This window comes from Hyperoodon ampullatus (assembly GCF_949752795.1).
Source record: "Hyperoodon ampullatus genome assembly, chromosome: 17".
NCBI classification, from domain to species: domain Eukaryota; kingdom Metazoa; phylum Chordata; class Mammalia; order Artiodactyla; family Ziphiidae; genus Hyperoodon; species Hyperoodon ampullatus.
The window spans coordinates 4,561,429-4,586,629 of NC_136930.1; the positions used below are offsets into that span (position 1 = coordinate 4,561,429).

At 46.5% G+C, this 25,201-nt stretch overlaps 1 protein-coding gene across 1 annotated transcript; it reads right to left on the reverse strand.

Moving 5' to 3' along the window:
• Nucleotides 1-323: 323 nt before the first annotated feature.
• SDR16C5 (short chain dehydrogenase/reductase family 16C member 5) lies at nt 324-13,847 on the reverse strand. Its single transcript, XM_079722709.1, has 7 exons — nt 13,797-13,847; nt 10,708-11,054; nt 7,604-7,735; nt 5,061-5,160; nt 2,880-3,024; nt 1,908-2,033; nt 324-624 (listed from the first exon to the last, which is right to left on the reverse strand). The coding sequence occupies exons 2-7, from the start codon at nt 11,038-11,040 to the stop codon at nt 531-533; spliced, it is 930 nt and encodes a 309-aa protein (XP_079578835.1). The 5' UTR covers nt 11,041-11,054; nt 13,797-13,847; the 3' UTR covers nt 324-530.
• Between the last annotated feature and the right edge of the window lie 11,354 nt (nt 13,848-25,201).

Genomic DNA, 25,201 nt, shown 5'->3' on the forward strand with positions numbered 1-25,201 from the left:
TACCCAGGGCTGTAGAAGCAAGCATTTGTGTGGCTACTGTGCAGAGGCGGACGTGGGAGCCTGGCCTTTCTACACCAGGTGGCACAGTTTCAGCAAGGCCAGGGCTGAGAGCAGGGCAATGGGGAATCCAGAGCTCTGTGTCCCCTGGAGAGAGGGCACCCAGTTCAGCACTCACCCATCAGCCCTCATCTCTGCTGCCCAGTGCGGGCTCAGCCACAGCCAGCCCCATTTGAGCCACCTCCCCAAAGACCAATGCGAAAGGCAGTTCACGAGAGAGAGGATTATCTCACTTTCATATCTGTTGCAAGCAAATGACAAAAATGGGCTGTTTTTTTTTTTTTAATTTAAAAAACTCAACAGAAAAGCCGTATGCAACATTATTTTCAAAGGCATTGGTTGAAAATAGTAGTCCGGACAGCAGACGAAGAACTTGTGGTTTCCAGATACATTCTGTCGGACAAAGACACTTCTTCATTGAAACAGACATTATGTAGCCTTGGGTATCAGGTGACATCAGCCAGAGTTGGTCTTTAGTCTTTCTTCTTATGGCCAGAGAAGCCATCCATTGAATTAAAGATACCCATATACTCAGCCAAAAGCATTCCAAGCTTGAGAGGCAAGAAACTAAAGAGAACACAAGAGTGAAGTTTCCTGGTTATAATTCATGAAAGTATCTTTACTGGCTCCGCTGAAAAGCAGGGCCACTGACTTGTTGCAGAAGTCATTCACACACGGCCACCTGAATGTCCCTGCCTCATGGTCACTCGGGGCTTGTCCACCACGTGGGAGGACACTGGCCCAGGGTCTCTGTATCTCTCCTTGCTTTATTTACACTATTCAGTCTCCAAGGCCTCACTACACTCTGTAACAATGGATTGGAAGCCGTGAAGTCCTGTGGAATCGTGAGCCTGGCTTGCATCCTAGTTCTGTCACTCGCAGTGTTACTGGCCTCTGTAGACTCAGTTCCTTCCACTGTCAAAAGAGGTCATCGCTCTTTCCTTCTGGGACCACTGGGAGGACTAGATGCAATAGCTCCGCCGACCTTTGGCATGACCCAACTAAGACTGTTCATCGTCTCCACCCTGCTCACCCCTCCTGACACTCTGACCCCGTCCATCCAGGTGTTCACACAGCAGGGTGAGGAGAGGCACAGTAAACAAACCGGAGACTTGTCCTAGGGGTGGGCTGAAGAAAAGGGCCCTGTGCTCATTGTCCCTCTGAGGGCAGCCCAAGATATCCAGGTGGTTCCTGCCCTCCCCGGCTTCAGGTCTCTGGTCAAATGTTACCCTTCTCCATGAGACGCCCGTGCGGACCATACTGACAATTAAATCCTGATGTGCACTCTTCCACCTCTTGCTCTGGGGTCATCTTCTCCTGCTTTGTATTTCCTTCATAGCACTTATGACCACCCAGAATATCTTTCTTTTACTTTACTTTCTTGTTTGTTTGTTCCCTCCACCAGCCCCCTGAGAAGAGAATCTCCAATGAGAGCAGGGACTCTTGTCTCTCTTGTTCTTTGCTGTAACCCAGATCCTGGGATGGCCAACAGAGCATGGCACACACTAGCCACTCTAGTGATGACTGAATGGATATTTGAAGGAGTGGGTGATGTGGTTCCCTGTCACTGAACTTCTTTAGGTTTCCAAAGCCTTCTCAGGACCTATGCAGATATCTCCCCAACTGGGCCCAGAACTAACAGCCTATGAAAGTAAACGTAACCTCCATTTTCTGACTCATGGGAAGCACTGCAAGTATGCAAATTTGAGATTGTGTCAGCAAATGGGATCAAGGGATCAAAATTCATTCATTTAACAGATATTTTTTAAGCGGCGCCCCTCTGTAGGATCTGGAGTAATTTGTTGATACGATTCACACATTACAGAAATAATAGAAGCAGATACTGTTACCTTTTTAAAAACACGATGAAGTATATAAACCTTGGCATATATAAGTACGGTTTTTCTTGCAGGATAGCATCTACTATCTTCCTGACTGCATATTCTGGTTCCAGAATCGGTAACAGAGAAGGACAGCTAGGGGGTCAAAAAAAAAAAAAAAGCCACATATTAATAAAAGCAATTCTTAAAAATAGGATAGAACAGTTGTAAGACACTATCATCTATTTGCTTCTTTCCCTGCCAGATTTGATCTTTTTCTATACTTACTTCCTTATTATCTACCTGGCAAATAATAGCATAACTAGGATTCAAAATGGAAAATGATTCTAATACACTGATGTTACAATATGCACATATGTGAAACCATATTAAATGAATGGTCTAAATGTTGTAAAGCGAGTCTTTGAGAAATCACTGCTAGGACTTCCCTGGGAGTCCAGTGGTTAAGACTCTGTGCTCCCAATGCAAGGGGCCCGGGTTTGATCCCTGGTCGGGGAACTAGATCCCACATACATGCCGCAACTAAGGCCTAGAGCAGCCAAATACATAAATAAATAAATATTTGACAAAAAAAAACAAAAAAAGAAAGAAAAGAAAACTACCTGCCTGTCATCTCATGAGTGCAGAGGGTATTTATGCCCCTTCAACAATTCCTGGTCCTTCTGTGGAGTCAGGGATGAAGGCAGGATGGAGTCAGGTGACAGAAAGGGGGTGTGACGGGAGTGCCGAGGAGATGGGGGAGGATGTCTGGGCCACAGGGTGGCTGCAACCTGGATACAGCCTTGATAACCCATTGCTATTAAACCCAGTATCGTAAACACAACCACATTTAAGGAAAGAAATTCTGAAACCATTTATAAATCAGGCTGCATGCTGGAGAAATCTTTTTAAACAACTTTAGAAAACAGAGAGAACAAAATAAAATGGATGGCCAATCATTTTTCAAAACATAGTTTCTTTGAAATCAGAGGACATGCTTACCCAGTAGTACAACCGTCAAACATTCCAGTTTTTATAAAAAATGGGCACACAATAGTGGTTTTGATCCCGTTTTGTTTCTTGGCAAATGTTTCCATAAATACCGATTCAGCAAATCCAAAGGCTGCAAATTTACTTGCACAATAATCTGAAAAAAGACAAACGATGCTAATGTATAGCGTAAAGTTTTTAAATGTCATTACATTAAGGTTTCCTCGTAACACAAGTATCAACAGAGAGTGGGACAGCAATTTCAGAGTTATTATTCTGTATGATCTTGGTCTGCTCCACCTGGAAGGGGCGAGGAGTGAGTGGGAAGGACCACGGTCACCTCAAGGTCACATTACAATGACCACGTGGATTCACGGAAAAGCAGGGCTGCAGGGAGCCTCCTGAGCGGCGGGTCACACAGCTGGCCTTTACTCCCGTGTTAGTGATGGTCAGACACTCTGCCAGCTGTAACATGGGGCACAAGATGTGCGTCCTGTCCCTGTCCCAAAGAACTGAAGCCCAATCGGGGCAGGAAGACACACAAAAGGAGAAATAAAATAGGTCAAGTGGGAGTCTAGGCAATGGAGATCAGTGTGGGCCATGATACTCAGACCAAATTTTCTTCCAATTCTAATTCTTCCACTTCCAGAAGAAAAACCAAGGGCTCTGTCCCGTCCACCTCAACTGCTCAAGTATCTTCAGGTGCAGGGGGAGGGGAAACTTGTGTTGGTGTCAGTTCTGAGCTCTCTGTCCGCAGTTACACTCACTTCAAGTAAACACCTGAATATTCAATTTGCTAAATGGAAACGTGGGGAGAAGAGTTTAGGTGGATTTATCCTTTCCTCTGCCTCACATGATGCACTCCTCCTGGCTCCGGTGGGAAGCAGCTCCTCCGGCTGGCAAGATCAGGCTACACATGCCCCGTGTGGGCTGGTCGGGGCCCGCTGCTGCCCAAGACGGTGGGAAAGCCGACAGAAGAAGGGGCGGGGGGTGGTGGTGGTCCTGAGCCGCTTCTGGGATCATCTGAGTCGTTTGGTAGAAATGCAGCTCTCTGAGCTCCTCGACCCCGAGATGAAGAGGTGTGGGTACAGCCCAGGGCCAGGGCATCTGCATTCTAAGTAGCATACCTGAGGTTCTGACACAGGGGAGCCACCACTCACACTGTGGGAACTCAGAAGGCTTACACTTGTTCCTAAGGGGAGCACGGGTGGGAGAGACATGCGTCTGAAGACAGAGATGTTGTGTCCAAGAAAAGGATTAAGACGAGCTGTAAATACACTCGTATGATTTCAAGGCCCGTGATTTCTCAGATGTACAAGAGAGAGGTAACAATAACACCTGATGAATTCTGAGGACACAGGAAGGGAACTCCGGGGTACAGGGAGACGTGTATAGACTGCTAATATTCTGGGTGATGGGCGGTTCCGGAAACCTATCCATGTAGCTGAGACGTACTTGCTGAGACTAGTGTTGTGAACCTTCAACCACACTACTCAGCTCCAAAGCACTAGGCAGGGCCCAGTCGGCCAGCTGGGCCATCCGCTACTGAGCGCTGCAGTTAGGGCTCTGGTGGGTGAGCTTCCAGGAGGGACAGGACTTCCGCTCCTCCTAGAACCAGCTCCTCAGTGGGCCGCCTTCACCGAAGATCTTGGCGTACGTCTTTGTCCCCTCCCCACTGCTAATGTCAAGTCAGTTGCCAGGGAAATGGAAGTCACAACAAGTTCCTGCAAGTCTCCAACCAATGGGAAAGCAAAGGGGTTAATTTTAGGTTTTCTGGGGTGAAGACGTCTTCTCTAAACTCACAGCTAGGGGAGATCAATTCATGGAAACTTAGGAGAGATAAGAGTCCTCCCTATCATCCTGATAACTGCTGGGTGAGTTTTGGGGGACGGTGACTATGCTGATCACTTGTGGAAGAAATTTATCAGTAGGGTCTCTTTCTCTTTTTTTAAACCCAAGGGATTGCCTAAGACCTAATGCTTCCGAAGTGCATAGTTCAACTTCGTGTAAGTATAAACTGCTGGGTGATTTTGCTGGACCATGAAGTTCTCAACCACTTACCTTACTGAATATCCCTCTTCATCTATTATCCTTTATTATTAGTGCATAAGGTCAGTGCCGATTACTCAGAGCTATTACTTGAGTTAAAGTTACAAAAAACTTTGCAATTGTGAAATATCACATTTCTCTTACCGGCCAGTCCGCTTACTCCAATTAATCCAGCTGAACTTGAAATGCAAACCAAATGTCCATGGTCATTAGCGATCATAGCAGGCAGAAAGGCTTTATAAGTCTAAGATCAAGGTAAAATGTTTAACATTTTATGCCACATTTTATATTTTTTTCAGATGTTTATATGATCAGTGATTGAAAAAAACTGTTTAAGCTCAAAAAAAATACCTGAAGGCACTGGGATATTCCAACGGAAACGTCTGGGAGATAACCATCTTAACTTGTTTAACCTGTATCAATGCTTTCCTGATGGCAATTCCAATATTATTAAAAATAACTTATTCAGACTTATAGTTTGCTCATATTTGACTTTTAAAAACACAATATTAAGATAATAATTGAAGCAGTATAGGAAACTCTTAGTTGTGGCAGCCACAATCCACAAACCGATAAGAGGACTCAAGGATATGACTATTTCAATGCATGGTGCCTTTTTTCCTCCCTGGGCTTATATTTGAATTTCAAAATTTTCTGAACATTGTTCACAGGACATGCAACTGCTGGCTTCAGTTTAAAAATATCACTTTATTTTTAAACTCATCTATACTTCTTTGAATAATGGTTTCTTATTTTTATTCCATGTCATAAAGGAGAATATCTGTTAGACAGAGGAGACACACACTGTGTCTCAGTATGTATTATATAGAATAACTTCACCTTTCCTGTGGGACCTGGGAAGAAAGGTAAAAGAGAAATAAATTTTGGGACATGTATTCTGCAACAAAGGAATAATGAATCAAATATGGATAGTTGCATATTTTTATGCAATAAATTTATATTCATATTTTCAACTAGGAATAATATGAATAAATACGAGAAAAGGGATCTCTAATAAAAGTCAAACCACCTTTGTTTGTCTGCATCTCAATGAGTTCAGAGAGAAACTAACAGAGAGAAAGACAGAGAGAGAGAAGCGGAAAGTCAAAGAGGCGCCAACAGCTCAGCGTGACCCACGGCATCCTGAGTTCCGATGGTCCATGATTAGGGGCATCACTGCTCCGTGGGACACGCCCCTTGGAAGCACGGTCACCACGAGCTCTCGGACCCTCAGCAGTCACGTGCCTACTCCAGGCAGGTGCTCAAAGGGCGTTTGCGAACTCGCCTGGGAAGAGTGTACAGTGTGAGGACTCAGGGGGATGACAGGGGCCAGGGAAACGCCAGCAGCCCAGGAGCAACTAGCAGGGGAGAGAGAAAGAGGAGACCAGGATGGAGACGCGGCCAGCGGTGGGGAAGGAACACAAAGCCCCGGGAGTGGACACTTAGGAGACGACGCCCTCATCTTCATGCTGACTGTACACTCTCACTTCTGTCTCGAGAAGGCGTGGGGCATTTGCAACAAGACAACGTCAATGACTTGCAGTCGTTCCTGAAGGAACTCGGTGGCCCCTTAGCTCGGAATCTTTCCATCTTTCTCCCCAAAACTACACGGAACGCTGAAACTACCACCAGCAGCATTACATTTTTGGTGAAACCAGGGGACACAAAACCTACAAACTCCAAATGGCACGTGAAGGCTGTCACAGGAGAGTTGGGCAGGAGCCCCTGAGGTTGGCGTGGGGAGAAAGGAGGGGGTCTCGGAAATGTCCGGCAAACTCTCACTCCCCGATGGAGAGAGCTGGTCTGGGGCGCGGTGCAGAATGCGCGCACGTGTGTGGCTGGGGAAGCTGACGTGACTGGTCTTTGCAAAGGCCAGGAAGACGCAGCTTGAAGGTGGGCACGTCGCCTTGGAAGTCAGGGCTGTGCCTCAGTGTTCAAGGCACCTAGTCACCAGGTGGGACTGGTGGGAACTCTCCTTTCCCTGGTTAGGTACTGAGTAAGGTGACCATGTGTCTTGGTTTGCCCCGAACAGACCTGATGGATGCTTGCTTGTTAATTATGCCTCCTTTCACTTCAAGAGAGTTCTAGCCAGGAACTCTCTTAGGCAAACGATAAGGTCACCTGGTCATGTCTAAGCATGGTCACTTTTCACTTCTATGGTCCCTTGTCTCACTGGGCTGTTTTAAGGCTTCTTCAGATACTGGGATAGTACCTGACACAGGTTGGCCTTCAGTTCATGATTATGACAGGCGGAGAGGACAGTTGTGTCTTTGTAGGATTCTCTGAGCAGAGGCACTGGGAGGTGTAGGTTAAGTTGGATCTGGAGAGGACAGCTCAAGCTAGAATTAAGAAGTCTGTGCTTTACTTAGAGACCAATACCTACTGTAAGAGAACAAGAGGAAGGCACTTTAAAGTGACAGAGTAGGGGCTTCTCTGGTGGCGCCGTGGTTGAGAGTCCGCCTGCCGATGCAGGGGACACGGGTTCGTGCCCCAGTCTGGGAAGATCCCACATGCTGCGGAGCGGCTGGGCCCGTGAGCCATGGCCGCTGAGCCTGCGCGTCCGGAGCCTGTGCTCCGCAACGGGAGATGCCACAACAGTGAGAGGCCCGCGTACCGCAAAAAGAAAAAAAAAAAAGGTAAAATGACAGAGTAACTTCATATTCATAATGAGAAGAAAAAATAATTACCCATAAATGTGCTTTGAAATTCACATCGAAAGACTTTTCCATAAGCTCATCCGGGCAGTCGAGGAACTTTCTGCCTGTTACGATTCCGGCATTGTTGATGAGGATTGAAACGTCGCCAACTTCTTTCTTAACCTGAATTGAATGAGGAGAATAGCACCACCAGTGCAGCACAGGCACACCTCGGAGATACTTGGGGTTCGGTTCCAGACCTCCGCAGTAAAGCAAATACCACAATAAAGTGGAGTCACACGAAGTTTTCGGTTTCCCAGTGCATATAAAAGTTATGTTTACGCTATACTGTAGTCTATTAAGTGTGCAATAGCATTATGTCTAAGAGACAAGTTGCCTTAATTAAAAATTTTTTTTGCTAAAAATACTAACCATCATCTGAGCTTTCAGTGAATTATTGTAGTAACAAAGATCACTGATCGCAGATTACCAGAACAGACATGATAATGATGAAAAAGTGTGAAATACTGTGAGAATTACCAAAACGTGACCCCGAGACATGAAGTGAGCAAATGTTGGAAAAATGGTGCCAGCACTGTTGCTCAAGGCAGGGCTACCACAAACCTTCAATCTGTTAAAAACCTTCAAATGGTAAAAAAAAAGCACAGTACCTTTGAAGTGCAATGAAATGAGGTATGCCTGTAATTCTTTACATCATCCAGGTTCACTTCCCCATAGTTCTATATGCTTCGTGTCCTTGTTAACTCAGGCTGAGTTAACGCGCTCTAAAAACAAAGTATGTTTATCTCCTTTGCAGAGTTTATGGCGCATCAGAAATCTTAAGTCTGATGCCTCTCTACTCATTTTCCTCCCGTCCTATGATGGTTCCGACACTGCAATGCTACTTTCCTTCCACAGGTAGAGCTACGCTTATACTCAGTGATTAGTAACTTGGTCCTATGCTAAAATGATGTATAAGCAGCACACCATTTTAATTAATGCGATGACACATCAGGCATGACAGCCATGCCATATAAATCGCGACCTGGCCCGCACAGCGATGGGGGCGGGGAGGGGAACGGAGGGTTTACGATATTCACATGCGTGTTTCAAACACACCGTTGAGCTCAGAACCCGTCCGTCCTGTTCTCACCAGCTGGCTGGTTCTCTGCTCCCCAACACTGACTTTCAGGTGTGAGATCTGTGAAAGGAGGATCAGAGGGGGCCCCGTCTGCTGCCGTCACGCTGGCCAGAGTAGGTGTCAATAACCTTCAGGAATAAAAGTTCTGGGAGCGCCGCTGGAGCCTTCCCCTTAGAGCAAACCTTCAGCATGTGACCCAGGCCCTTTGTCAGAAATGAGCAACAGGATTTTCTAGGCTTGACGACAGGGGGTGCGGCTGTCCCTCTGCCTTGGTGTTTTGAATTTCATTCCTGTAATCTGTGTCGCACAGCAGGGGCCCTGTTCCCCACCCCCCCAACCCCCGAATCAGAGAGCGCCACTGGTTGCAGCACCACTTACATCTCTAGCTCTGTGTGTTGTGTGCACACGTGTGGGTGTGCACGCATGGGGGTGAACCTGCCTATGAGGATGGTGCAGCCGGGCACAGGGAGGCTGTACTACTGAAGCCAGGCGGATGCTGCCACCTTCCTCATCTGCTGTTGCAGAAGGCCCGGGTCCCAGCAAGGAGGCTGACGTGCTGGGTATCCACTAGCCAATGAGATCCATAGCCTGGGGGAAATTTAGGATGCAATCGAGAAAGTTTCTGGCTCTGAAAGTTTGCCCCTTGTTTACTCCTTTTTATGGGAAAAAAATCTCTGGTACCTCTCGTCTATCAAGAACAAGAAGTGGAAATGGTTGCTTTATAGAATCAATATCTTAAGGTCTTTTGTGTTTAAATATGAACCAGTCACTGCTTAAGAGTGGCTGGAGACGTCAGTCATAGCCAGTGGAAGTCAATGTGCCAGGCGATTGGTGCTCCAAGTGCAAAGAGCTTACTCTGTGAGGGTGACCACAGCAAACACCCCTGCGCTTTGAAGGGTGGTCCCTGCACAAGCCCATGCCAGTTTGTTAGGTTTGGATTCCCAGACTCTGCTGGGCAGCCTGCGATTGGCGACGGTGGTGGTCACGGACGTATAAAATGTAAAGACAAAAGACAAACTTAAAACCAGAGGAACTCACTGGCCAGGGACCTGCGCTAGGGAGTGAGGTGAGAAGCCACAAGGGGATCCCGGTTCGAGCCGACAAGCTGTGCAGGAACCTTCCCACAGGCCGGTCTGCTTCCTTCCTTCTCGCTAAACTGGGGAATTCTGAGAGCTGCAGAGAGTGATGCATGGAGCACTCGGGCCAGTGAGCGGGCAGGGAAATCCTTCTCGGGGAAAAGAGGCAGCCACCAAACAGGTCCGTGCCTCCATGAGCCAAGAACGCCCTTACCGCTGGCCCATTGGAGCTCTGTTTTCCTGAAAGCGTTCTTTCTAAGTGCATCTGTGTCATTGCCAAAGCAGCAGCTGCAGTTGAGTCTTTAGGATGAATATTCTGATTTTCATATGACCACTTAAGAGAAATACACGTTAATGGAAAGCACTGATGGGGGCAGGGGGGAGAGCTGGACTTACAGTGAGGCTAGATATGGGTTCACACCCTGGCTTGGTCCTGTGCTAGCTCTGTGACCCCAAACAGGTTATTTAATAGCCCTGTTTCTCAGTTTCTTTACCCTCAAAGAAGGGTGCTACGGCCTATCTCTCGCATGTTAATGGGGGCCAGCACAGCCAGCACACGCGCTGGTTAGAGGGCGTTCTTCAGAGTTAAAAGACTCAAGTCCCAGTTGTAGCTCTGCTACTTATTACCTGTGTTTCTCAGGTAAGCGGCTCACCTGCCCTAAGTTTCCATTTTCTTATTTGTGATGCGGAGATAATAAGAGGCCTGACTTTACAGGATCGTGATATAACTCACACAGGGTGCTAAGCATGGTGTACCGCACACAATGAGAACTCAAAAATCCTAATTCCCACTCTCCAATATTTTTTAAAGTAAAGGGATGTGGGAGAGAGGCACATCAGCACTGAGGAAGGCGAACAGACAAAGAAACTGATGGATGTCAAAGAATTTACGTAGCGTTCTCACTACCCGTAGGAAACAGCAAGCACCCAAGGTTTACCTCATCGGCCACTCTATACACTTCCTCCTTCCGGCTGCAATCACAGGTATATGCATAAACCCTTGTGGCTCCAGCTTCCCGAGCCATCTTGCAGGTCTCCTCATTCCCCTCCTGGCTGACATCCCAGAGAACAAGCACCGATCCAAGGCGGGCAAATTTGAGGGCTAAGAGCCTTCCAAGTCCACTCCCAGAGCCTGTTATAAGTACGATTTCACCGGCAACATTCTTCTGTGGCCTTGGGATTAAGGCAAAAACCATAGCCTCCAGAAGGGCAAACAATGATTTTCCTAAGAAAACGAAGAATTTCTTGGCTGAGTTCAGATTGGGCGCCATGTTCTGGCTGACACCTATAAAGCAAGAGAGACTCATATAAGGACCTCGGTATCCATTCCCTCTGAGCTTGCTTACTCCATGGAGCTCATACTTTCCGCAATAGTGAAAGAAACCAAGAAACGTGATGTAAACATCTCGCCTGGCAGCAGACTCTGAACTTAGAAAGGGGAGGGAACCCACAGGGACCATCTCGGCCAACTTGCCTTCACAGCAGCAAGGTCATCGCTATCTGCGTGCCTGCTAAGCATTACACGTGACAGAAATGTTCACTAATCAGGAATTGTACACGTGCCCAGATTTAACCCAAAGGAGAAGTTCACTATTTCTCATGGTTAACCTTTCTTCTTAATAATCACAGGTCCTGACTATTCATGGTCAAAGTCTTGACCATGTGGTGTTTATGACGTAACTGCTCCCTTCTGGTTTTATTTTTACCTCCGTTTAGGTTTCTGTTCTCTTATTTGCACTGTCGTTCTTTAAAATCTGAGATTCAAGAGGAAAATGTAAGGAGGGGAATAACCAGACGTTCGAAACCTTTCCCCCGGAACTTGCTGTCACCACACGGTACCCCTTCCCCACACTCTGAGGCCCGCATGCCAGATCACTTACCACTCGGCCCTGTGATTGTAGGATATCGGTGGGAGATGGGTAGGCCCTGCCCCTGCCTAGCTGTGGAACCTGGGGCGGCCCACGGAGGCCCTCTGGGCCTCGGTCTCTGCACCTCTACTGGTCCTGTGGCCCCGGGTGGTTTTTCAGATGGGATGAAAATGTCTGCGGTGTGTGTGACCACAGTGCTGGCCAGCAGTAAGTGCTTTACGATGTTACCTTGTTTCTCAGACCCACGGGAAGGCACTCAGTAGGTTTGCTGAATGAATAAAAGGCCTCCCCTTGACAAACGCCTCATACAAGGCTCAGTGCTTCCATCCTATCAGTTACTCACACTTTAGTGAGAACGAGTGTATAAGATGCTTCACTAACAACCAGCTGAGAAAGAAGGGAAGGTCTTCTTTCCTCCGGGATGAGGAGAGAAGGGGCAAACTGCTGTGGGTGGAAGGCTTCCCTGAATGGAGTGGTCACTTGAGAGGCAGGGATGAGCACAGAAGATGGACATCATTAGTGAGGTGAAGCGGTTCTTCACTTACTTTGCAGCTTGGCTGAGGACAGACTCATTCTCACAGATTCATCTACAGGACGGCTTGAAGCACGGTCAGACCCTTAGGAAATTGGGACCTAGATTGTTGTTTCTTGGCTCAGTCTACAGATGGGACTGAGGACCAGAAGAGTATGTGTGTGGTTTAGCCAGGGTCCCTGTGCTAGTTCACGCAGGCCAGGTGAGTTCATCATCATGTTTACAGAGCACCGACTCCGGGCAGGTACGATGCTGGTCCCTGGGGCTGAAGGCCTGGGCAGCCTCCCATAATCTCTGCCCTGGTGAGACGCCTCTCTCCTCAGTGTCTCCAGCACCACAAGGGTGGCCGGAAGCCTCACCAGTGTGCTGGCTGACATGAAAGGTACCGGGTTCTAGACTTCGGTGTTCCGCTGTCTCAGTGCCGGCATGATGCAAGCCCTAAAACAAGCCCCTTGTTAATCCCTGTCCTGGCAGATTCTTCCTAGGTTCTCCAGAGCCTAGCATCCTGAGGTCTCCCTCATTTGGGGTTTAGGGTGTCTGCTGGGTACGTGCACAGGTAGTGAGGTCTAGGGATTAAGGTTTGGGTTGGAATTCGGGATCTGCCACTGACTTCTCAGCATCCTTGCTAAAAACGGTTGCATCTCTTCTGCCTCAGTTTCCTCATCTAAATAGCGAGATTCCACGGGTACATGCCAACATTTATGAAATAGGGAAGGTGTGCAAGTTCAATGACGTTAATACAGGTATTAAGGAGAGGAGGGTAGTATGGTCACTACTATCCCGCAGGAAACTTCTGAGCAGATTGGGGAAAAACGAAGAAGTCCCCAGTGCTGGGGGCAGCCCTCTCCAGGAGGCAGAGGAGGGCGTGCCGTGGGATCTCAGCCCCCGCCAGGTTACGCACCCCTCCACCCCCCGCCCCCCATAACGTGGAAGCCTTGCCAAGCAGTGCCAGGCACATGACAGCACCCCTCCACCCCCCGCCCCCCATAACGTGGAAGCCTTGCCAAAACAGTGCCAGGCACATGACAGCAAAGTAAATAATAGCTAGGGCTGTGATTGGTGTTCCTGCTAGCAATATGAACTTCGGATCCTCAGCTATACCAAAGAAAGAGGGCTATAGCATGCATACGATGTGCCCAGGTAAATGTCTGGTTCCGTTTTAGTATAAAGTTTAGGAAGTCAGGGAGCATGTGCATTAAATTTAATCAGGCTGAAGGCTTCTTTGGTGTCTCCATCCCATGGCTTACCCCCTTAGTCCAAAAGCTGAGCTAACTTAGCGCGGCCTCAACAGGCGACTTCCGCTTCCCCGGCCAGCGCGCGGCCGCAAGTCGGCCCTGGTACCGGGGGGCGGAATGGGGTGAACGCAGGGGGATGGCTGGGGAGGGACAGGCAGACGCACAGAGCAGCGGGGAGCAGGACACCTGGTCAGAACGCCCCGAAGGTGACGAGGGGACCAGGGATCAACCCCGCGCTGCTCCGGGATGGAGCGGGAGGCCACCAGCTCGCTCCTCGGGGGCTCGCGGCGCTTCCCTGCGCTCGTCCCCGCCGCCCAGGCTCCCGGGCTGCGCCGTCTCGAGCCTCCGCCCCGCCTTGACCTTAAAGCCGCCGGCGGGCCTCGGCTACTCACCCGGGACGCGCTGCCCTCGCTGCGACCTAGAAGCCGGCCTGCTCCGCCGCGGGCCCCGCGTCACTGGCTCTCAGCCTCGCGAGGTTCCGGATTTATCCCCGCGCCGCCGGAGACGAAGTCCAAGAGCGGGAAGGCCGCGCCCGCGCGGGGGTGGGGCGCCCGGGGGCCCCGCCCGCCGTGTGGGCGCGCGCTCTTTTTTTTCTCCAGGCAGCCGCATGCAGGGGCTGGAGATTCTGTCGCGGGGACCCGTCGCGCACCTGGATTCCGAGCAGGAGAATCACCAGGGGATGTTTAAAAATTGCGATGCCCAAGCTGCACCCGGGATTATTAACTCAGAATTGCCGGCTTGGCAGGGGGCCCTGGTACGAGCGATTAAAAAGCTCCCCAAGTTGGGGATTGGCATGTACACACTGTTCTATTTAAAACGGATACCCAACAAGGACCTACTGTAGAGCACAGGGAGCTCCGCTCAATGTTATGTGGCAGCCTGGATGGGAGGGGAGTTTGGGGGAGAGTGGATACATGTATACGTATGGCCGGGTCGCTTTGCTGTGCACCTGAAACTCTCACAACAGGTAACCGGCTCCACTCCCACATAAAATAAAAAGTTAAAACGGGAAAAAAAAAAAGCTCCCCAGGTGTTTTTAAAGCACAGCCGGAGGTTGGGACCCCCGTAGAAGAGAACCAGGGGGCGGCACATGCGGAGTGCCTGCAGGAGGGGGCCAGGTCCAGCCTCTGCAGCCTGCAGTGCGGGGCACAGATACCAGTTCGGGTCAGCGTGTGACTCCTCCGCTTGGGATCAAGGTCTACAGCTTCGCTGGCCCGGACTTTGGCGTGTGGGCCTGGGAGAGCCCGGGGGAGGCGGGTGGGGGCGGAGCTAGCTGGGGGCCGAGGAGAAGCGGAAGAAGTTTGTTCTAACTAGATCAAGTTGGGAAAAAGCAAGTCAGCAGTGCTTCTGATCCAACCGGTGTTTATTGAACGTCTTCTCTGTGTGCAGATATCCAGAAGACATAGCAATGCTACATCTGTCAGGGGAAAAAAAGAAAAAGAAAAAAATCAGTTAAGAACCTTAGCTAATCATTTAATATGAGTCACCACTGAAATGACTGAGGGTGGAGTTTGATGGGTGGCGTGAGGAGAAGAAACATCAAATTACAGGGTGCTGAAAGAAGAACTGGGAGTCGGGACAAGATTGCCTTTGGAGTTCAGCCAGGGTTGAGTAGCAAGCAGATCCAGGAGTGCTGAACACGCAGAGGAGAGCTGGTTAGCCGACGTATATCTGGGACAGACCTGGGTATGTGAGGAACTGCACATTTGTTCTTTATTCGGCTGTGAGAAGAGCCAGGTAGGCTGTATAAGCCTGGAGGATGGGGCAGGTGTGTTCATTGGTTTCAAGTCAGCGAACATCACCCGAGGACATGTGCCGTGGGGGGCCTCTGCATGGCTGGGGGAATCGCAAAGTCTTTGCGGGGGGGGTGAGACACAGTCAGGAAGTGCACACCTGCAGATGATATAGACATGCAGGGTGCTGCCCCGGGTGCATAGGAGAGGGACCCCTGCAGCCTGGATGAGGAGAGGCAGCTGGGAAGAGCCTTCCCCACTTGGGGACAGAATGGGCCAAGGTGCGGGGGGCACTCAGCAGGGAGTGAGAGTGGACTAAGGCACAGAGAAGTTGGGTGATGGACTCCAGGTCACACAGCCCACCTGCAAGAGCTCAGATCGGGGGACGTCGGAAAACGGCAGCCTTATGTCATCTTCATGGTTTCTCTGAGAAGAATCCTAGGCTGTCCCTCTTCTTTCTGGTCAGAAGTTCACAGTAGACCTCAAGAAAGAAGTCTCCAGCAGTATTAGAAAGCTCATTGAAACAAAACAGGAATGCAAAGCAGTGGGGCTCCACTGATGAGCCACTTCAGGGATCTAGAGGCCCCGCCTTTGGAGAAGGCCTCTGTCTGACTTGGTGTGGGAACGGTCAGTGGATGACCATAATCCTGAAAACTAAGAAAGTACTTTTAAAGGGTCCTTTGTGGCAAAGGCTAGGGACAGATAGTTTATGATGGCAGATGTACAGTAGAATGGGCTAGTGAACATATGAAAGAAAATGCTCTAACTTTATTCTTAGAGAAATGCATATTAAATCATTCCTTGCCTTCCAAATTGACAAATATTAAAAGAGAGAGAAAGAGAGAGAGAGAAAACGTCTTCATATTGAGGTTGTATAAGTTATACAAATCTGGAGAGCAAGTAGGTATCAGAAACTAGAAAGGTATGTAACCTCTCACCCAGTTCCACATATGGGATTTATCTTTACAGATATCATTTGTTGATTCCAGGAATGGAAACTGGCTACTGGGAGTCGGGGTTGGAAAGGAGAATTCTGGTTGTATTGATTCATGGAAATGTATTACTCTTTCTGGAAATACATATATTATTAAAAATAAACTGATCATTAATTTCTAAGAAACATGCAGATGTAGTACCCTACAGTCATTATTTTTATAAAATCATGTTTTCAAGGATATAGAAAAATACTCTTCACATAATATGAGTTTAAAAAGCATAGTATAAGACTAAATATATGATACGATCCAACATTTCTATGAAAACTGTATTTATATGCATTAGAAATGCTGGTAGTAAATTCACCAACATCTTGATATTTTTTATTATCGAATAGTGGCATTTGGGTTGATTTTTATTTTTTCTTTGTGTCTTTTTGTATTTTCCAAATTTTCGATTATGTGCATATTTTTATTTCATAATAAAAAGTGTTTCTCAGAACATACATACACAGACATTTCCATTCAAGATGGCAGACAAGCATGTGCATTTATTCCTATTTTCTGCCAAAATTCCATTGAAATGAAAGGGAAGATGTCACAATGTGAATACAAACAAAGTGGTGCTAGAAAAAAGGAAAGGATCTATCAGAGAGGACTGACGAGAGGTCGGTAAGCACATGGATCCCATTTCCAGAAACCAGAGCAAAAGATACTTTAACCTAAAACACACCCGTGGCAGGAACTACAGAAATGAGTCATTCTTCCCAACAAAACCCTGGGTAACTGCAGTTCAGTAAATAAACATGAAAGAGTGGAAATAGGACATAGGGCATCCGGATGGAATAAGAGTCTTGATATAAAAAACAAAACACCGAAAGTACTGAAATAAAATATAGAAGAATTATTTTGTAATTTGGGGCTAGGCAAGTGCCCACCCCAAAACCATCAATTATTGATCTGACTCCATAAAAAGTGTAAACTATCATACAGTAAAAAAAAAAAATCATAAGCAAAATAAAATGACAAAGCAACAGACTAAGGAGGCAATATTTTCACATAAAGAATCAACAATTGATAATTAGGCATAATTTAGAGCATTTCTCTAAACCACTCTGAGAAGGGCAGTAGGAAAAATGGGTAAAGAAATGCACAGGAATTAATAGGCAAATAAATGCAAATGACTGAAAACATCTGAAAAGATGCTAGATTTCACTAGTATTCAGGAAAATGCAAACTGAAAAAGAATATCCTCTTTTTAATCCATTGATATCGAGATATTAAGAAGTTAGATAAAAATCCAGGAATGATGAGGGTGTGGGCACACAGGTATTCTCATGCATTGAGTGTGAGAACAGATTCTGATGTATCCTCTATGGAAGGTGATTTGGCGGTAGCTCTCATGCCTTTGACTCTGCTCTTTCACATCTAGGGATCGATCACATAGGAAGATTGACACTTGTGCCTAAAGAATTCTCACTGAAGCTTGTTTGCAATAGCAAAAAAATAGAAACTCCGTTAATCATGGTGTAGTCATATAATAGAATCCTATGAAGCAACGAAAAGAATGACGTTAGAACTCTATATGCTGACAGGGAAAGATCTCCACGGTATGTTAAGTGAAAAAAAAAAAGTACAGACTTATTCCATGAAAGTTAAATTTAAGATTGCACTGTGTGTGTGTGCGTGCGCGCGTGTGTGAATACAGATGGAAACACTTAGAGCAATGGGTTTGAGGACACACACCAAACTGTTCAAGTGGTTACCCCTAGGAGGGGTCCAAATTCAGTGAGGGCCATTAAGGGAGGCTTCCCGCTTTAGGATATAGGTTTCTTTCTTTTTTAAAATTAATTTTTACTAGAGTATAGTTGATTTACAATGTTGTGTTAGTTTCTGCTGTACAGCAAAGTGACTCAGTTATACATACACATACATCCACTCCTTTTTAGATTCTTTCCCATATAGGTCATTACAGAGTGTTGAGTCGAGTTCCCTGTGCTATGCAGTAGGTCCTTATTAGTTCTCTATTTTACATATAGTCGTGTGTGTATGTCAGTCCCGATCTCCCAGTTTAGCCCTCCCCCCTTCCCCCTTGGGAACCATAAGTTTGTTTTCTACATCTGTATGTTTCTTATTATTAGACATTTTACAAATGTTGTGCATTATTTTGTAACCTCAAAAACCAAAATACCGTTTAAAATGGACATACTGTCTGTCTAGAAAAGACTCATTTTAAGAACAGATTGTCAACACAACATTGTAAATCAACTATACTTTAACTAAAAAAATAAAAGTTTTAATTCCAAATCTCCAGAAACAAAAAAAAAAAAAAAAGAAGAAGAAGAAGACCAGATTGCCTTTGGGGATTACTTTGTAAAATAGTGGAAGAAGTCTAGTCAACAGGTAACACATTCAAACTATATTAGTTTTACCAAAATGTATTATTGTGGGCTACTGTCTGGATTTGATTAGAAGGAAATTATAAAATTCTCAGAGGAAAACAAAATTAGCTTAAAAATAGATTTGTTTGTCCCATGACAAGAGGAAAGCAGTGTTAGCTGGGACCGAAGTAGGAAACAAGTAAATGAGACTCATGTGAGTGGGTAGGAAGAACAATACGTATAGACAAGTGACCCAAGAGTTGAAGGAGGCAAGGGACCGTTGTGCTGACACATGGCTGGGGAGAGTAACCATACACCACAGAAACGCACAAGTTCCCCTAAGACTCGGGGAAGACAGTGATCGGACAGGGCACATGACCGGCATTTCCTGTGTGCTGCATTTCTCAGAAGGGCTGGTCACACAGCCAAGCACTCTTCATTCCACCTTTCACAGAAAAAGACAGAAGGAGGAGTTGTTATGAGTTTGTTCTTGCGCCTCTATTTATCCCAAGATCACATTTTTTTTCTGAGTAGTCATAGCGTGAGTGTCATGGTGGTGAATTAATGCAGATTTGACCTGGTTTGCTATGCCAAGGTTGCTTGAGTCATGTTGGAAGACAATTCAGACACAGCCCGTGTCTCACGACACGGATAAGTTTTCTCCTCTTCATTCTGCCTGTCTGTTCTTGGATTTCTTTTCCCTTTTGATTCTGTCTTTGGTCAGGAAACACTGCTGGTGAAAGGCATTAGCTGCCTGTATTGGCTATTGATACACGATCAGATCGGGAGCAAGACAGGCAATCTGCCTCCTACCTCTGCCCCCAAAGCCTTATTGAAGTATAATTTACATGCTGTAGAATTCACCCATTTTAAGTGTACACTTTGGGTTTTAGTAATTTACATAGCAAATTTACACATGCAAGTTTCATTAATTTAGTATATTTACATAGTTGTGCGTTATCGGGCTGCCTTCCATCACCCCAATAAGTTGTTGGAAGCGTTCTAAACCAACCATCTGGCTGAAATTTATTGTAGGGGATAACACAGATGATATAAATTCTGGCCCCAGCTGCACTGTATCCCTCTAGGGCAGTTCTCTAGAGAGAACTCCCTCCCCAGCTCAACCCTCTGACAGCATATCCTTTCCGGGATTCTGCGTTCATGTGGATGTTTCCCAATCCATCCTCTTGACTTTTACAGGCCTCGTGTTTTTGTCTTTTCTCCCCACTCTATGACCACCTAGGAGACCCAGGTACACATGCCTGCCCCACTCCTGACAAACGTCAGCATAAGAGAGGCTTAACTCTCAGGATTTTCACTTTCTTATCCTTATCTATCCTTTTCAAAACAGTTCTACCAATTGTTTTAAAATATTAAAAAATTTTTTATCCAGAATGTTTAGATCCATATCGGAAGGCTTTCTCTGGACATCTAGTCCCTCATATAACCAGAAATAGAAGTCATCACACTCATCCTTAAAAACTTTTCTTTTTGGAGTTTTGAAATAATATTTAGAGTATTCCAGGAGTCTTCAAAATGGGTGTATGTGAAAACTTCAAGGAGGTACGAAGCGGAGTGGGCTGAGTTTAAGGGAATTAATTTCCAGGTCTTAAACCCCACATGTGCTCTTCCCTAAAGTGGTCTGCCCGAAACTAGACTGTGCTCTGCTGGTTCTCCTTTTCCACCTTCCCTCATAATCGAGCTGGTCCTGTTGTACAAAGTCTGGGGGTACTTCTCACTCTTTCTGAATTTTACTCGTGTTTTACCCTGGATGCAAACCCCTCCTGGATGACAATTAGATAATTCTAGAATGGATAGCTCCTGAGGAAGAGATGCATGAGGACAAAGAAAAGCTAGCACAGAGCTGAAGGGGGCAGGGCCTTTTCATCCAGGTGGCCAACTCATGACAATGATTCCTGCTTTCTCTATCTTAGTGCTAGAATTTAGAAGTGAGGTTTTTTTTTTTTTTTTAATTTTATATTGGAGTGTAGTTGATTAACAATGTTGTGTTAGTTTCAGGTGAACAGCAAAGTGATTCAGTTATACATATTCATGGATCTATTCTTTTTCAAATTCTTTTCCCATTTAGGTTATTACAGAATATTGAGCAGAGTTCCCTGTGTTATCCAGTAGGTCCTTGTTGGTTATCTATTTTAAATATAGCCGTGGGTACACGTCAATCCCAAACTCCCAATCTATCCCTCCACCACCCTCCCCGCCCCCCGCAATTTCCCCCTGGTAACCAGAAGTTAGTTCTCTAAGTCTGTAAATCTATTTCTGTTTTTTAAATAAGTTCATTTGTATCTTTTTTTTGGATTCTGCATATTAGCAATATCATATATTTTTCTTTCTCTGTCTGACTTACTTCACTTAGGATGATAATCCCCAGGTCCATCCATGTTGCTGCAAATGGCATTATTTCATTCTTTTTAATGGCTGAGTAATATTCCATTGTATATATGTACCACATATTCTGTATCCATTCCTCTGCTGATGGACATTTAGGTTGCTTCCATGTCTTGGCTATTGTAAACAGTGCTGCAATGAACACTGGGGTGCGTGTATCCTTTTGAACCATGTTTTTCTCCATATCTGCCCAGGAGTGGGATTGCTGGATCATACGGTAGCTCTATTTTTAGTTTTTTAAGGAACCTCCATACTGTTTTCCATAGAGGCTGTACCAATTTACATTCCCACCAACAGTGTAGGAGGGTTCCCTTTTCTCCACACCCTCTCCAGCACTTACTGTTTATAGATTCTTTTGATGATGGCCGTTCTGACTGGTGTGAGGTGATAACTCACTGTAGTTTTGATTTGCATTTCCTGATCTTGGAGAAGTGGCTTTATGTAGGGGACGTCCTGTGGGCCCAGCAGTGCATTTCCCTCTGGTCACCAGGCTTACGTGCTCTAGGGGTGCCCTTTATGTGGGCTGCGTGGGCCCTTCTGTTGTGGCAGGCTGACTACTGTGGGCAACTAGTTAGTTGCCGGGCCCTGACTAGTGCAGAGGCTGCTGGCCCACTGGTGCGTGGGGCTGGGTCACAAGGTGGCTGGCTTTGGAGCCCTGGGAGGGTCCTGGGGCTAGTGCTGGCCCATTGGTGGGTGAAGCCATTTCCCGGAGTGACTGGCTGTGGGACAGGGGGTCCTGGAGCTAGTGTTGGCCTGCTGGGTGGGCTGGGTCCTGACATGGCTGGCTGCATGGCCACTGTGGTCCCGGGCCAGATGCCCACCCACTGATGGGTAAGGCCAGGTCCTGGGGTCTCTGAGCTGGTGTCAACCTGCTGGCACGTGGGACCGGTCCTGGCACAGATAAACCAGAGGGAGGATTCCAACATTGTGCTTCCCAGCACCAGTGTCCTCGTGGTAGAACGAGCTCCCAGAATGGCTGCTGCCAGTGTCCATGTCCCCAGGGTAAGTCCCAGTTGCCTCCTGCCTCTCCAGGAGGTTCCTCCAAGATCAGCAGATGGATCTGACCCAGGCTCCTTTCAAATTACTGCTTCTGTTCTGGATCCCATAGCATGTGAGATTTTGTGTGCACCCTTTAAGACTGCAGTCTCTATTTCCCAAGCCCTTTGGCTCACCCAGAAGTAACCCTGCTGGCCTTAAAAGCCAAGTGTTCTGGGGGCTCATCTTCTTGGTGCAGGATCCCGGGGCTGGGGAGCTCGATGCAGGGCTCGGACCCCTCGCTGCTTGGAGAGAACCTCCGCAATTGTAATTATCCTCCTGCTTGTTTGTCTTGACTATACTGCATCTCTGCCCCTCCTACCCATCTCCTTGAGGTTCCTTCTTTATATCTTTGCTGTAGATCTTTTCTGTTAGTCTTCAGGTTGTTCTCATAATGGTTGCTCTGTAACTAGTTGTAACTTTGGTGTGCCCATGGGAGGGGCTGAGCCCAGGGTCTTACTACTCTGCAATCTTGGCCACTCCTCAGGATATACAATTTTAAAAGTTTTACAAGTTTGAAGACTATTGACATATACCAATTTTTCTTTAACGTTTTTATATTTATATATTTTATATATTTTATATTTATATATTTATATATATATTTTATATTTATATATTTTATATATTTATATATTTATAACGTATTTATATATTTTTTATTGCTTTTGCAATTACCATTCTAGAGTTTTATCATTTTAGTCACTTTAGTAATAGAGCTTGTAATTAATATTGATTAATTTGTAAAACTTTAAAAATCTGCTTCATCTAGCAAGAAACAATGGAAAAAAATAAACAGAGGAACTATTCAATTATCAAATACAGTAAAGCCATGGTTAGAAATTAGTTTTGAGTTAAAAGGCTTCTACTGATTTAGGTCAACCTCACTTTAATGATATAGACAGAGTACTCATTTTAGCATTATCTTAATGGCTCCAAACTGGACCAGGTATCCAGATAGCTTGGGACATATTCATACAAGGGAATACTATACAGTAATGACAAGGAATGAACTACTCTGGACACAATCTGTGGATGCATCTCACAAACAAAATGTTGAGCAAAAGAATGATACACACAAGTAGATACTGTGTGATACCACTTATATAAAGTTCAAAACCAGCAAGATTTATCTCCGGTGCTAAAAGTCAGAACAGTGGTTACCTAGATGGAGTAATGACTGAGAGACAGGTCAAAGGTGGGGGTGTGTCCTGGGGTGTCCTTTATTGTCTATGTCATGATCTGGTTGGAGGTCACAGAGATGAGTTCACTATAAAGAAAATCTATCAAGCTATATACACAGGGTGTACTTCGCAGAATGCATGTTCTATTTCAATAAAAAGCTTACTTTAAAAAAAGACATTGTGCTGCTTTTACCCAATTAAAACCATGGCAACTCTTTTACATTAGTCTTTGTTTTACCTATCTTTTTACTGTTGCTGATAATGATGATGATTTTCAGGTGAATATTTTGTCACTTAGAGTATCTTTTAGCCTTAGCCTGTGGAGAAAACACAGCTTAGTGATATTTTTATGCCAGGTCCCACCTTGTTAAGGATTTACATCCTTCTGCAGCCTTTTTGGCTGAGGAAATCACTGAGAAGCAGGTATACTTTTGAGTCTGATCATATTTAACAAGCTTTCACTTGAGCTTGGTTTCCTGTAGCACCTCTCATTTACAGCAGGACTGAGGTGGGGTCTGAAATTCCAAGTGCCCAGGAAGATTTTCTTGTCGAATTGCAAAAGCCGGTGCTTGGTGGGGACGCTGTGCGACCGCCCGCTGGCTTCCAGGGGTGCAGGTGGGTGCAGCGAACAGCACCCCGAGGCGGTGGTGCTGGGGAGCCCGGGCCGAGCACGTGGTGCCTCTTCCTGTGCCCACAGCTGGGACACATGCCCACCGCATGGCCAGGCTTCCACCACCCCTACCCACGTCCTTCCAGCCACTCCCACCGCCACCCAGGGGGCCAGCTCACATGCAGCCAGAGCCTCGGGGACCAAGACAGGCAATCTCTTTGCATTTAGGCTTATCTGATCCCTTGAAAGTTTAGCAGTAGACTCACACATTCTTCAAGAGATTCATTCACAGACAGCTTCCATATGATCAAATTCATAATCGTGGGTTTTGCATATCCGCTGCCACAGTCTAACCTCTACAGTTTGAAAAATGACTTAGTAAAACCTGGAGAAGCACCCCTCTAGGTTTATTAGGTGCGGAGCACCTCTCTCCCAGAGTGGGAGCAACACCGGCATCTGGGAGGACCAGCAGCTGGCATACCTGACTTCTCTCCCACCCTTACGGGGCCATCCTTCATCCTCTCTGGGACCCCAGCCACTGGCCGCTCCTGGTGAGTTGGGAGCCCAGCCTGGCCTCTGCTGAAATGTGGCTGTTCCTGAGGAGGGGGGTTCCAGGGTGCATGGGTGGGAGAGGGAGAGAGGGTAGTGGGACACAAGTGACCCTGGACCCTGGCTCAGCAGAAACAGAGGAAGAAACTGACTGGCTGGCTTGTGGATGGAGGCTGACAGCAGGCAGTCCCATCAAGTGACGACAGCACAGATCCCCATGTGTCTGTTGATCTGTTCCATCCGTCAGGGCCAGTTTGGGAATGTCAGCATATACGGTGGAAACTGCAGTGAAATTCGAATGCAGAAAAGTCCACAGGCAATGTCGTCCGGCTTTGACTTGGGTTTACAGGATGTTAGAGCTGGGAAGGATTTTAGAAATCAGTTAAATCCAGAAGTTTTCTACCTGTGGTTTTGCAGACTTGACTTAGGTGCTGTGGGACCCTCACCACCCAGTCAACTAGATCAGGTATGTTTTGAGTCTCTTTTATATCCGGGAACAGCAAGTGGTTCTGAGTTTGGGCCCTGAAGTCAGAGGGGGCAGGATGGAGGTGCAGCAGCCTGGATGAGACCCGAGTTTACCCCTCCTTGGCTCTGTGATGCTGGGTGACCTGCTGCTGGACCTACTGGAGCGTCAGTTTTCTTCTCTGTAAAGTGAGCATCACAACACATACTTATTCTGGTTGTTGTAAGAAGTAAATGATGATACTGAAAAATAGTCAAAGCTAACATTTACCGAATACTTGCAACTTGCCAGGTGTTTTTCTAAGTTCTTTCCATGAATCACTCAATGAGTTCTGTTATAGACAGGACACCTGCAGTGCAGAGAGGATGACTTGCCCAGAGCTACAGTTGCAATTGGAGGCACCAGGACTGGATTCCAATCAGGGCTACCATCTTGACGATAGTGTTCTCCTGCCTCTCGCCATGGGTAATAAACTGTAGTGTATTGAGCCTGGACTGTGTA

Bases quoted from the DNA above. Each gene is read 5' to 3' on its own strand.
- SDR16C5 (XM_079722709.1), bottom strand. From the start codon at position 11,040: ATGGCGCCCAATCTGAACTCAGCCAAGAAATTCTTCGTTTTCTTAGGA. The intron at 7,736-10,707 runs GTAAACCTTGGG...CATTCAATTCAG, and splicing joins TGTATAGAGTGGCCGATGAG to GTTAAGAAAGAAGTTGGCGA. The intron at 2,034-2,879 runs GTAAGCATGTCC...TTGACCCCCTAG, and splicing joins TTTGACGGTTGTACTACTGG to CTGTCCTTCTCTGTTACCGA.